Genomic DNA, 13,508 nt, shown 5'->3' on the forward strand with positions numbered 1-13,508 from the left:
TAAAATAGAACATATATATCCGATGTTTAAGATAGAAGAAGCCAAAGTCTCAAACATATATATCCGATGTTTAGAAAAATAGATGTGCAATTGAAAGTTCAAAGTGTAGTGAACATATGGAACTTGGATTTGCACAAATTCATTGAGAAATGAATGAGTAATTTGTCTCCCAAGTTACCACACTTGAGATGAAATGGGTTTCACTTCAAATCATACGTAAAGAGAGAAAAACCTTTTCGAAATAGTGCAAAGGTGCTACCTTTGGAAAGAGGCAACGGTTCGAAATGTTGCTTTATGTTGAAAAGGTGTGTCCTTTCGAACAGTCACTGTGTTATTTCGAAAAGGCACAACTCTCATATAAATATCAGACATTTTTGCATGAAAGAGAAGATCTTGGGAAAATCTCTCTTCTCATCTCTGTTCTTAGTCAAAACACAACGTTGCATTCGCTGATTATGTGGAACTGAAGTGCTGCTTTCTATAGAAGGAAAAATCCGTTTAATCTTGGGAGACAGTTTTCCATTCAACATTGAAGCACCGTGAGGGGGAAAATATGTCTTAAGGACATAGTGATCATCATTAGGCTCGGATTTAATCATTGGTAAATTAAGTTCATTCGTTGAACTAAAAGGTTTGTTTGTTTGTTGAACTAAAGGTTTGTTCATGATATATTTGTTATATCAGTTTGATTTTCTTGTTTACTTAACAATAAGTATATTTTTGGAATAAGTTTCTTACAGTTAGTTTATGACATGTGTTGCAATTCAATTGTAATCTAGAGAGAGCTTGAGTGCGAAATACCATCTCCAGATACCTTTTCGGCCTCGACGACTGTTGCCTACCGTTTGCTAGTTGGTGACTTGAAGTGGAGCAATGTTAAAGAAACAAGTCGATTTTATGTAGATTTTGGTTTGGGTTATTTAGGGATTGGTTCTACTTATTTAGGGGTATTTAGGGATAGGTCCTAAAATTATTGATTATTAGGCTTTAGTCCTACTTTTATCGATTGACCTTGAGTCAACTCAGTTGACCGTAGTCAACCCATTTTATAATAATATAATTTTTGTTTTTTATGAAAATGGCCAAACTACCCTTTCTTTCTTCTTCTCAATTGACCCATTAATTAATCAATGATAAACCTTAAAACATCAAATTCAAAGAGTGAAATGAAAATGAAAACATCAATCCAATCCAATCCAAATCGAAGTGCGACAACAACAAAGACATAGAAGACTACTTGCGGTATACGATGAGTCAGAATCAAATTTTAGCAATCCAATCCAAAAGAGAACAAAAACAGCAACCTAACTTCAACACCCAAAACCATTTAACTTAGGAGAATCAAATATGGATAATTGATATGGAGATGATTATTTTTTCATCACAATTTTCGCAACCAATATGAAGAACAGATATGGAGGGTTATGATTTATTATCGATACAGAGCTTCGGTTGAGATTTGATACAAAATGGACGAAGCAAATAATCCAAATGGACGAAGAAAATAATCCAATTTCAATTTCGATACCGATACCAAGCTTTTCAATTATAGACGGAGGTGTCGGATTTGAAGTTGTTGGGGTCAATAACTTAGAACCGATATCGATATTAATCAATAACGATTAGAAACAACAACAACCCATTTTTCATTCCTCCTGATCTTCACCTCAAACTCTCAAAACCATAATCCAATTTCGATACCGATTCACCAAAAACCAAATTGCGATACCTAACTCCCAGATACTTCATCAAGACCTCATTTTTCGGTAGTAGCCATCGTTTTCAGACGTGGATAGGATGTTGGATGTCGGAATTCAACTGAAGAAAAACAAGAAATAGTTGAATCCTTACAATAATACCTGGACCATTTAAAAGTGAATGTTGATATAAAGATTGTGTTGCAAGTGAAATTGCATTGATACAGATAACCGATACTGAGATGACTTTGGTTTTATGGATACATTTTCAATACCGATACTCAAAGTGAAGCAAAATTCTCATTCAATTCGTTATTAAAGATGGTTATGTGGACACGATTTGGTTGTTGAAAAAATCTTTTGGCTGCTTTGTTTGCCGGTGGGTTCAAGAATCATTGATTAATTAATGGGTCAATTGAGAAGAAGAAGAAAAGTTTGAGAAGAAAGAAAGGGTAGTTTGGCCATTTTTATAAAAAAACAAAAATTATATTATTATAAAATGGGTTGACCACGGTCAACTGAGTTGACTCAAGGTCAATCGATAAAAGTAGGACTAAAGCCTAATAATCGATAATTTTAGGACCTATCCCTAAATACCCCTAAATAAGTAGGACCAATCCCTAAATAACCATTTTGGTTTATTCATAGTTATCGCAGAAAGCTTTACCTCTTTAATAGTATAAAAAGAGGGTGTGATCATACCAGCACTAATGCACCGGATCCCATAAAAACTCCGCAGTTAAACATGCTTGGGCGAGAGTGGTACTAGGATGGGTGACCTCCTGGGAAGTCCTCGTGTTGCATCCCTCTTTGTAGTAAAGTTAACAGTTCTGTATATGATCATCACACATGTCTTCAGGGAAGCAAATTTTTCCACAAACTGTGCAGCTAAGATGGGCGCATCCATGCCATCAAGTCATAGTGAGATTCATGTGGTTAAACCAAGTTGGTTGCACACTTGGGAAGTACCATTTTAAGTTTACTATAGATTTTGTTAAAATGCTTACTGTAAAGAGTTTCACAGCCTTGAAAGGAATGAACTCTAGTCTCATATAGTCTGAAGGGAGTTGTTTCCACAGTCGCCCACAAAATTTTGTACTTTCCTTTTCATTTAATAAATTTAACCTTACTGAGCAAAAAAAGAGAGTTCGATCAGCATTAAGTACAAATTTGTGTTTAATGGTGCTGAATGACTACTGTTATACCTCACTCCCTACTAGCACTCTTTTTTTTCTCTCTCACTCTAGGTCTAGCCTCTTTTTCACAATGAATCCTCCTCTTCTCTCTCTCTCTCCTTTTGTTTCTATTTATACTACTCTGTTCTTTCCCCCTAGTCGTCCATCTGTCCCTTGATCTCGCGATACTCTTTACTCCACGTGTAGGGTTGCCATATAGTAACTTTGAGTCTATGAACCGATCCTGTGCACCACACCTCCGCAGTGTATATTACTTCGGGTTCATCTCACCGTTGATCTAGCATACCCCGGATCATACCACTATAGATGCCCCCTCTCGAGTTCGCGATGCTCAGGCGATCAAGGGGTCGAGGTCCCATCACTCCCCCTTTCTGATGATCGTGGTCCATCCCACCCCTTCTGCACCCCTTGGCCACGCGTGTTCAACACGCACAAGGGTTAGTGCCCCTTCGATTTTTGTGCCTCCACGTGTCACTTTCCGGCTGGTTCTTTTTGGTGTCTCCTCGATTTCAGCACCTCAAGATTACAGTTTTACCCCTCCCCTTATAAAGGCCCGCTTAAACTTCCTCCTCCCTCATTCAGACTCTTCCCCTCGTGCTTTTGTTTCTCCTCTACTCCTCCCCTTACCTTTGTTTCTCCGATTGGTGGCTGTTGCTCCTTGTGCTTTTTCCATTGCTAAAGCTCAAGCACCGGACTGACTTTTTGCATCTACAAGTTGGTCTTCTTCTCAAGCTTTCTCTTTCTTACACTGTTTTCTTTTGTTAAACTATTTCTATTTCTCTTTCCCCTTTTCAAACTGTTCATCTTCTTTTTTGGCCACCCTCTCTGATGTCGGACTCCGATTCCGGCAACTCCTCCTCCTCTCCTTCTAACACGGTAGCCTCACCCCCTCCCCTTGATCCATCCGAAGCCCCTTCCACCTCAGGGCAGCAATTTGCTCTTCCTCCACCGTCGCCTTGTAGTCGTAGGCCTATTTTAGAGGCGGCCAAGGCCGCTTATGGCATTCCCACTGAGGTCATTCTGGAGCACGTGCCTGACCTCACCTACTTTCCCCACTTAGTCCCCTACAAACTGGGGTGTCTGATAGCCACGGTCGGGCAGACTGTCGCTAGACTCCGCTTCCCCTTAACTATTCTGGATGTCGAGGTATGCAATCACTTCAATATCCCTCCTTGTCAAAGTATCGGTAATTTCTGGCTAGTCATGTACGCCGCGAACCACTACAATAAATCCGGTGTGCCCAAAATAATATGCCGCAATATGGTCGCTCACTACTATATAAAAATGAGCACCAAAGATGTCAGTGTAGGTTATCATTCTTTTTTTGTCCGTCCTAGGAAACTGTCTTTTGTTCTTCGCGTCACCACTTCGGATAAGACGTGACATCACTATCTGCTGTATGCATCTGGAAACTTTCTGTCCACAGATCTCCCCCCTGACTTGACTCTGAATCATCTCGCCTTTCTGCCCAGTGGTGAGTCCCCCTTGCATCTTTCCCCTTGTATATGCAGTTCGCTGTATGAACCCTAATGTTATGATTTCCTTTCTCTGTCCAGGTTGGAGACCAGATTCGAAGTCGCGCATCTATGCCGACGTGTACTCTACAATCTTCCAGAAGCTCCGCGACCTGGGACCTTCTCAAGCCGTGGTCCTTGGAGTTGACCTCAACACTTACACTCCGCTGCTATCAGACCCTCAATTGCAAACCATCGGTGCATACAATGCCCTTTTTTACAGTCCACCTCCCCCTAAAGAATGCAAACCTAGGGCTTCTCCTCCTGCAAGAAGGCCCCGCACCAGGAAACACCCCCCACTCCCCGTTGATACTCGCAGACCTGCCCATCCCACTCCTCATTCCCCATCTGCCCACACCGCCTCCCGATCCTATCAGTCTCTGGTTACTTGGGAGGACCAATACCTATCTCCTAACTCCCCTAAAGTGGACTCTCCCTGCTCCGACATGAACGGCTCCAAGAGGAAGTTGTCTGACAGCCACTCTGACGATGATGCTGTGACTGAAGTCATTCCTTTCGCCCCCACCACTTCTTCATCTGGACCGCTTCTCAAGCGTCCGCGGACCTCTGCGTCCGATGAACCAGTCCCAACTGTCAATGCTCCCGCCCCTACCGCTCATGTTCCTCCTGCCCGTCCCACACAGCGGCCTGGAAAGGAGATCGCGGATTCCCCAACTGCCTTCCACCCCACCTTCAAGGTCCGCAGCCGCACTGTCAATGTTAATAACTCGGCCTTGGAGAATCCAGCGGTGGCCTTAGCTCTGTTCTACGGGTCCTACCTTCCTAAGGATATTGCATATGTAGAAGAAGGCTCATTTGACCAACACCAGACCTCCTTTTACACTGGCTGGGAGAAGGTGCTCTTCACTCTTGTCTTCCACTTTGTTTTTATTTATACTCTAGGTAGTCTTAACCCCTCTCTTCCCTTTATGTGAGCCTGGACATCTCTTATATGATCCACGGGTTGTTTGGCACCAGATCCAAGGTGGAATCACTGGAGAAAGTCGTCGCTCGTCTGGAGAAACTGAAGGAGACATGCTCTCAACTCAAACAAGAGCTAGAGACCGCGGCCCTAGCTAAGCTCAAAGCCCAGGATGAGCTCAAGTGCGCTGAGGCTTCCCACCAAACATACATGGACAAGGTCAATGATCGCCTGAGCCATCAGTGTGAAACCTTCCTGCAGTAGCACACTAAAGCTATGGCCACACTCTCCCAGCAGTATAAGGACGCTACTGCGGCTCTTCTCTAGCAACACGAGTCGGACATGGAAAAACTCCAAGAGCACTTTAAATCTCTGGCTGACAAATAGGTGGCCAAAAAGATCAGGGAAGAACATGACCACCTTATCAAAGAGGGTCGTCTACTTCCTGAACAACTTGCCCCTGTTGATGAATCCGCGGTTGTACTGGTCCCCGGGGATCTCGTCCACTCTGCTGAGGCCTCGGAATTTGGCAATCTTACTGACATTGTGGATGAGGCCATTGAAATAGATGTGGATGTGGTTATTGAGGAAGCCCTGGAGGCAGTGATTTCTGAAAGTGTTTAATTGTTGCCTTTCGTGTTTCTTTACTCCACTCCCTGTGTTTTTGGTGCATTTTGCTACTATGTATTCTTTGATAACTTTGTTATACTATGTTACTATGTGTTTAAGAAGCGTCAAGTTTTTGACCTTCACTTATCCATTTGTCTTTCCTCCCTGATTAACTCTTTTGATGAAAATTAAATTCATTTGAATTACTTTTGGGTATGATTTATTGGCTCCAAGACTCTTTTTAGCTGAGGTCATTGTATTTTTCTCTTTTGCTTTGGGGGGGCAACTCGTCTTGCCCCTCGCCCTTTGTGCTCGATTCAAACCTCATGTCCGCGAAAGGGGAAACCCACCTTGCCCCTAGTTCGCTTCAAACCTTATGTCCGAGGAGGGACAACTCGTCTTGCCCCCTTTGGTGATTTGGACCTCTTGTCCGTGAAGGGGGCAACTCATCTTGCCCCGCTTCAATCTGGACCTCATGTCTGCGAAGGGCTCATCCCCCCTCGCTGCCTCCGTTCTGATGCTAAGTTGAAGCTCAGAGCAACATTGCCCTCTCAAAAGTGCCATTGTATTATATATTTACAAATAGCTCAAGTCTCGTGACAGACTCACATTACATTCAAGTGTGAAACTACTTCAACAATCTCACATTCCAAGGCCTCTCTATCAACTTTCTTTCCATGGTTTGCAATTTGTAGGTGTGCCTTTCCAGTGTCCACCACAGCATAGGGTCCCTCCCAATTCGGACCTAATTTCCCTTCATTCGCTTTCTTGGCATTGGGGGTCACTCTGCGAAGCACTAAATCTTTTACTTTAAATTCCCGCGGCTTCACCCTCTTGTTATACTGCCTTCGGAGGCATCAGTGATACTCTTCCAGCCTTATGCGCGCGGAATCCCTTCTTTCTTAGGCCAAATTCAAGTCCCTGGACAATATGCCCCAGTTCAACCCTTCTTCGACAGCCCTTGTCCGGGTCATAGCCACCACCATTTCTGACGATATCACTGCCTCTATGCCATATGCTAACGAGAATGGAGTCTCCCTAGTGGTTGTCCGCGGTGTAGTTCGGTAAGCCCACAACACATGATTCAACTCATCGGCCCACGCCCCCTTCTTATCTTCTAGCTTCCTCTTGAGATTGTTTAGTATGATTTTGTTGGAAGATTTAGCATGTCCATTACCCTCAGGGTTGTAAGGGGACAAGAACCCCTGTTTCATAAGATAGGCCTATAAAAAATCCTTCACTTTGGACCCTGTGAATTGGGTTCCATTGTTCGCGATGATGGCATACGACAACCTAAACTTGCATATGATATTTTCCCATAGGAACTTGATCACTTGCTTGTCCTTTGCCTGCTACAATGGCATGACCTTTATCCACTTCGTGAAATAATCGGTGGCCGCCAACATCAATCTCCTCTTGCCACTGGCTATGGGCAGCGGACCTACTATATCCATGGCCCACATGGTGAACGGCCATGGCCTAGACACGTTATGTAGCGGTTCAGCCAGAGCGAATATCAATTGAGAGAACCTCTGACATTTCTGACATTTCTTAGCAAACTCTACAACATCTCTCTTCATATGGGGCCAAAAATAACCCTGTGTTAATAGTCGATATGCAGTGGTCTTTCCCGCTGAATGACTCCCACAATCTCCCCCATACAACTCCGCTAGCACCTCTTGCACCAGCCTCGGCCCTAGACATTTCAGTAAAGGCCCATTGAAATTCTTTCTATACAACTCTCCTCTCAATAACGTATACCTATGTGAAGTATGTTCTAATCTTCTCCTTTCTTTCTTCTCACTCACCTCTCATCCAGACAAAAAGTGCTTGATAGGCTCCATCCATCCCCCCCTCCTCTTCCGCGATATGCAATACCTTGGCCGGTCCCTCAGTCTTTGGTCTTACCAACCTCCCTACATTGATAGTTCTCTCCTCTGATCCCGGCATGACTGCGGCTATATAAGGTAGGGCATCTGCATGCCGATTCTCACCACAATTCAAATGTACAAATCTGACCTTTGTGAACTTCGCAGGCCACCTATGTAGCACTTCCAAATACTTCGCCATTCGAGGACATCTAGCTGTAAATCCACCGTTTTCTTCGCACACCACCAGATTTGAGTATGAATATACCGTAAGTTCCTTCACACCCAAACCTTCAGCCATCCTCAAGCCCGCTATTTCAGCGTCATACTCCGACTCATTATTCGATGCCGCAAATCCCAACTTCATGGTTTGTTCTATTATGTTGTTTTCCGGTGTAACTAGCACAACCCCTATTCCACTGCACGCATCTATCGTAGATCCATCCGCGAACACTCTCCATCCGTTCCTCTCATCCCATGGATTTAAGAGGTCATGTTCCACTTCTCGTTCGGGTTCCAGAACCATCTCTTCCCCCTACGTGGGATCCTCTGCCGGGAACTCTGCCAAGAACTCTGCTACTGCCTGAGCTTTCTCCGTTGTCATGATATGATATTGGATTTCATATAAACTTAGCATCACGACCCATTTCAGCATTCTCCCGGACTTTTCGGCATTTAGGGCTTGTTTGAGGGGCAAATTTGTCACCACCACCACCGAATGAGCTTCAAAATATGGTTTCAACTTCAAGGCTGAGAATATTAGCGCCAAAGAATACTTCTCCACTCGGTTGTAGCGAGTCTCAGCATCTAACAAAGTTTTTCTCTGGAAATACACCAGTTTTTCCATCTTGTCCACAACACGGACGAGGACTGAGCTGATCGCGTACTCTATAACCGCCAAATACAATTTCTCACCTAGTTCGGGCTGTGACAATAAGGGAGCCTCACCGAGATACCTCTTTAATTCCTGAAATGCCTTCTCACATTTCCCCATCCATGCAAAATTTGTGGTGTTCCTTAACAACCGATACAGCGGCCTACACTTATCGGACGATTTTGAAATGAATCTGTTTAGTGTCGCGACCCTTCCTGCCAATCGTTGTACTTTCTTAACAATTTGAGGTGAGGGCATTTCCACCAAGGACCTTATCTGTTCGGGATTAGCCTCTATCCCCCGCTGAGTAACAATATAACCTAGAAATTTCTCTGTGGTCACTCCGAACGTGCACTTCTCCGGATTGAGTTTCAAATTGTGTTCTCGCAGTATACCGTCCTTTCATCAAAGTTCTCCACCTTCAATGTCTTAGCCTTGAATCGACAAAGATAATCCCTTACCGATTCCGCGGACCTTTGCCTAACATTGAACACGGTCGCGATGTCCACAACCCTCCTCTTTTGATGTATAAAGTTGTCTATAAACGCCTGCTCCAACTCTTGGAAATTAGTTATACTCCTCGAAGGCAACCGATAATACTAGTATGATGCTCTCCCTTTAAGGCTAGCTGGGAACATCATGCACATCAACCCATCATACCGCGCTTCTTGCCAGAGAGGCATTTGTTGCCTAAAATGATGAATGTGATATGCTGGGTCTCCCTTACCGTCGTACCTTTCAAACCTTGGCTAATTGAACCGTTTCGGCACCTCCGAAGCCCATATCACATCCGCCAGCGGATTGCGGTTCAGACCAGCCACCACCTGACTAGCCGTGCCTATTTGGGTTTTTGCCTGTTGAAGGTTCGCCTCCTGGTCGTTGTTTATCATTTCCTGGACTTGTTCCATTGTAAGACTTGCTACTGGGTTCTCGACGAGGTCCGACCCCTCTTCTTCATTGTCGGACTCCTCACTCGCTTCCGCTCTCCCTTCTTCCTCCGCCATTTCTCTTTCTTTTCTTAGTGCGTCATTCTCCTCTCTCAATCTCGCGATCACTTCCTGCATTAGTCGTGTCTCCTCTTAGGCCGACCCCGCGGTTGTCTCCTCTCGTTGATCTCCCCCTTCATTGTTTACAACTTCCGCCTCCAACTCCTACGCCACCACCTTTCGCAGTCGGCCTACTCCTCTCTTTCCTACTGTAGCAATTTCCACGTTGCTTTGTTCTTTCCACACAGACGGCGCCAAATGTTATACCTCACTCCCTACTAGCACTCTCTTTTTTCTCTCTCACTCTAGGTCTAGCCTCTTTTTCACAATGAATCCTCCTCTTCTCTCTCCTTTTCTTTCTCTTTATACAACTCTGTTTTCCCCCTTAGCCGTCCATCTGTCCCTTATCTCGCGGTACTCTTTCCTCCACATGTAGGGTTGCCGTACAGTAACTTCGAGTTCACGGTCCGATCCTGTGCACCACACCTCTGCAATGTATATTACTTCGGGTTCATCTCACTGTTGATCTAGCATACCCCAGATCATACCACTACAACTACTAATACACTTGGAACACCCAATCAACATAGAATTTAGCAATTCCACCAAGCACCTTTCAATCAACATTTTAGCATTCGATGGTAGTTAATTTAAAACATTTTGAAGGAGGCGTTCTAACTTTCTTGGAAGTATTGTGGGGACAAAGAAAAAATATCTCCATATTTCTTCACTTATTTTTCTTTTAATTTTTTCACTTGGTCAATCAGACAATCACTAACTTTTTTCCTATGAGTCCATCATTTGAATGATCAAATTTTTCGATGTATTATTCAAATTCAAAACTAATGGATTTCTACGAAAATTGTCTCAAATTGCATAAAATATGAAAGATTATTCATTGGTCGTCACATTGATTTTACAAATTTTCTATATTTCCATTTCTTTTAAAGAGTTTGGGCTGGTCCAAGTGTTTGAAACATCCAGATATATATTATGGACGCTTTTTCTTGAAAATTCACCCACTCTAAATTCCAGTTCAGCAAAAAAAATAAAAATACAACAATAACAGCACGTGTCAAAATTCCACCCATGCCATCCATTTTCCCCTTTCCATATCCTCTCTCTCTCGTGTTTTTTTCTTTCGCTTTAATAACTCTCTCTCCCTAGTTGTAATCAAAAGAAGGAAGTGTGTCGTCGCAGCAATAAGAAAAGCGTGACATCAAAAGTGTAAAACCGTTCCGATCCCGAAAACCTTCGCACCTGTTTTTCTCTTACTTTTGTTGCTTTGTGTTCCTGCAGCCCCCACCAAACTTCTATCTCGACACATGTCGTAAAACCCCACATAAAGAATAACACGTGTCAGTTAATCTGCGGTTCAGGTTTGGTACTTTCAGCTGTAGTTCACGCCGTCTCTACGTCAGCATTTCTTCCACCTTATAAGTTATAACTGTTTAAAACTAAGCCCTTCCCACTTCTCTTACAACATTTCAATCATCGAACTCTCCTTAAAACCATTCCTTAATACTCCAAAAAAAAAAAAAAAACTCGAGAAAATTTTGAATCCAAAAAATTTGTACTTTTCTTATTCTTCATGGAGAGCACCGATTCATCATCGGGCTCACAACAACAGCCTCAACTTCCACCTGGCTTTCGGTTCCACCCCACGGACGAAGAGCTTGTGGTCCATTACCTTAAAAAGAAAGCTTCCTCAGCTCCTCTTCCTGTCACTATCATAGCCGAAGTCGATCTCTACAAGTTCGACCCATGGGAATTACCCGGTAAATAATTATCATGATACCATTGAACATTTTTTGTACATGTATATACATAATTTTTTGTTTTTCTTTTATTTATATGGAATTGAGATATATATGTTTTTTCGGATAATAGGAAAGGCGACTTTTGGTGAGCAAGAGTGGTATTTTTTTAGTCCAAGAGATCGGAAGTATCCGAATGGAGCAAGGCCGAATCGAGCGGCGACTTCTGGTTATTGGAAAGCTACTGGAACTGATAAGCCTATTTTAACAGGCGGCGGTACTCAAAAAGTCGGTGTGAAGAAAGCGCTCGTGTTTTATGGTGGTAGGCCTCCTAAAGGGATAAAAACAAGTTGGATTATGCATGAATATAGACTTGCTGATAATAATAATAGTAGCAGCATGAAGCCTCCTGGTCTTGACCCAGCAAACAAGAAGGGCTCTTTAAGGGTAATTGAATTGAATTATTGCTCTTACATTTTTTTTGGCTTTGAAATGAAAATGAATACGTAAGTTCTTTTGTTCTTATTTGTATTTGTATTTATTGTTTTTTCAGCTTGATGAATGGGTGTTATGCCGGATCTATAAGAAGAGTAACTCTCAAAGACCAATGGATCACGAAAGGGAAGATTCCATGGATGATATGCTAGCTTCAATACCAAACTCAACAATCAACAATCAGCAGAATCTTATTAAGTCGTCACAAGTTTTGAAGACCAACTACGGTGCCTTGTTGGAGAACGACCAGAATTTTTTCAATGATTTATTATCCGAAGATGGTATTAACAGCAATTCTCTATCTCAACTCAATTCAAACACAAGATCGGAACTCAACATGAATCAGGTGGGCGCAGTAAGTAGTTTCAATGCGAAACGCGCAATACCATCACCTTATTGGAATGATACAACAGTAGCCTTTGCACCTGCATCAAAGAGATTTCATGGTAATCAGCAAACTAGTATTGGTGTAAACAATGGGGATGGAAGTAATTCAATATCAACTCTGCTTAACCAACTTCCACAATCAGCTCAGTTTCATCAACACCCACTTCTTGGTGCGCTTGGCGATGGGGTTTTTCGCTCGCCGTACCAACTTTCAGGCATGAATTGGAACTCTCAATAGGGTTTTGGTTGATGGCTGTAAGTTGCTTACAATCCTCAATATTCCATACAGAAGCATAGAATCAAGTTAGTGCTATTCTGAATTCCTCATGGTGCTACGTTTCAGTATATATGGAACGTATGATGATTATTGAGTAAGATATATACCATTGGATTTGGTATCAGAGATTCTGTGTGTCAGAGTAGTTCTCATAAGAGGGAATCATATTGTTGGCCCAAAGTTGCTCTCTGAGTACAAAAGTGTAACTGTTTACAGGAAATTCAGGTGAGGTAGTAAATACCTCAAATGGATTTACTTATAGGTTGGTTATTTTCCCTGTTACTTACATTGATAGTTTGATTATTTTTCTGCTTATAGATCACATTGAACCTTGTAATTGTAAATATACAAATTTGTATGTCAGAGATATATTTATATGATTGAGATGAGTATATATTGTGATTATTATTGTTTACAAATAATCTTCCTTCTCCTCTTTGCTTGCCTATCGATCTAGCGTTCGATCATTATCATGAACAACAAACTATGTACATTTGTTTGCAAAACATTTTTGGCTCGGATGCTGAATCATTTATACTTTGTAGATGTTTACAAAAATGAATCTTATATGGCACGCGTCAATTATTGCGCACTTGCAACAAATGTCAAAAATAAATAAAATGTAAGAGTACTTCTTTATGGTGTACTGTTCTATGTGAAGTATTATATTTTCCTAACATTTTTGAGTTTAAATCTGAAAATTAACAAAGTACTGAAACTAGTAAATACAGATTTTTTATGGTGTATGTTTATTTGTCAATGGCTCAATGCAAAGAGCAAAAACCCTAGCAGGTTGTTTAGTTGATATATATACTTTGGTGTAATGGACTCTTCATCTTCTTAAATTTTTTCTTAAACTAATGTGGAATTATTAGTTTATATAAGGCAGAAAAAGAAATTATTAGGGTAAATAAGAAGAGATTTTT

The 13,508-nt window shown here is 42.1% G+C and overlaps 1 protein-coding gene and 1 pseudogene across 1 annotated transcript; both read left to right on the forward strand.

Moving 5' to 3' along the window:
• The first annotated feature begins 2,385 nt into the window (after nt 1–2,385).
• Nucleotides 2,386–2,504, forward strand: LOC147504885 (5S ribosomal RNA; annotated as a pseudogene).
• An 8,605-nt stretch (nt 2,505–11,109) lies between these two features.
• Nucleotides 11,110–13,001, forward strand: LOC147504886 (NAC transcription factor 56-like). Its single transcript, XM_086557578.1, has 3 exons — nt 11,110–11,444; nt 11,557–11,870; nt 11,977–13,001. The coding sequence occupies exons 1-3, from the start codon at nt 11,258–11,260 to the stop codon at nt 12,541–12,543; spliced, it is 1,068 nt and encodes a 355-aa protein (XP_086413704.1). The 5' UTR covers nt 11,110–11,257; the 3' UTR covers nt 12,544–13,001.
• The last annotated feature ends 507 nt before the right edge of the window (nt 13,002–13,508 follow it).

The sequence above is a fragment of the Coptis chinensis genome, chromosome 4 (assembly GCF_015680905.1).
Source record: "Coptis chinensis isolate HL-2020 chromosome 4, ASM1568090v1, whole genome shotgun sequence".
NCBI lineage: Eukaryota > Viridiplantae > Streptophyta > Magnoliopsida > Ranunculales > Ranunculaceae > Coptis > Coptis chinensis.

Excerpts from the sequence above, each read along its gene's own strand:
- LOC147504886 (XM_086557578.1), top strand. The coding sequence starts at position 11,258 with ATGGAGAGCACCGATTCATCATCGGGCTCACAACAACAGCCTCAACTT. Across the intron at positions 11,445-11,556 it reads CGACCCATGGGAATTACCCG|GAAAGGCGACTTTTGGTGAG; the intron begins GTAAATAATTAT and ends TTCGGATAATAG. Across the intron at positions 11,871-11,976 it reads ACAAGAAGGGCTCTTTAAGG|CTTGATGAATGGGTGTTATG; the intron begins GTAATTGAATTG and ends TTGTTTTTTCAG.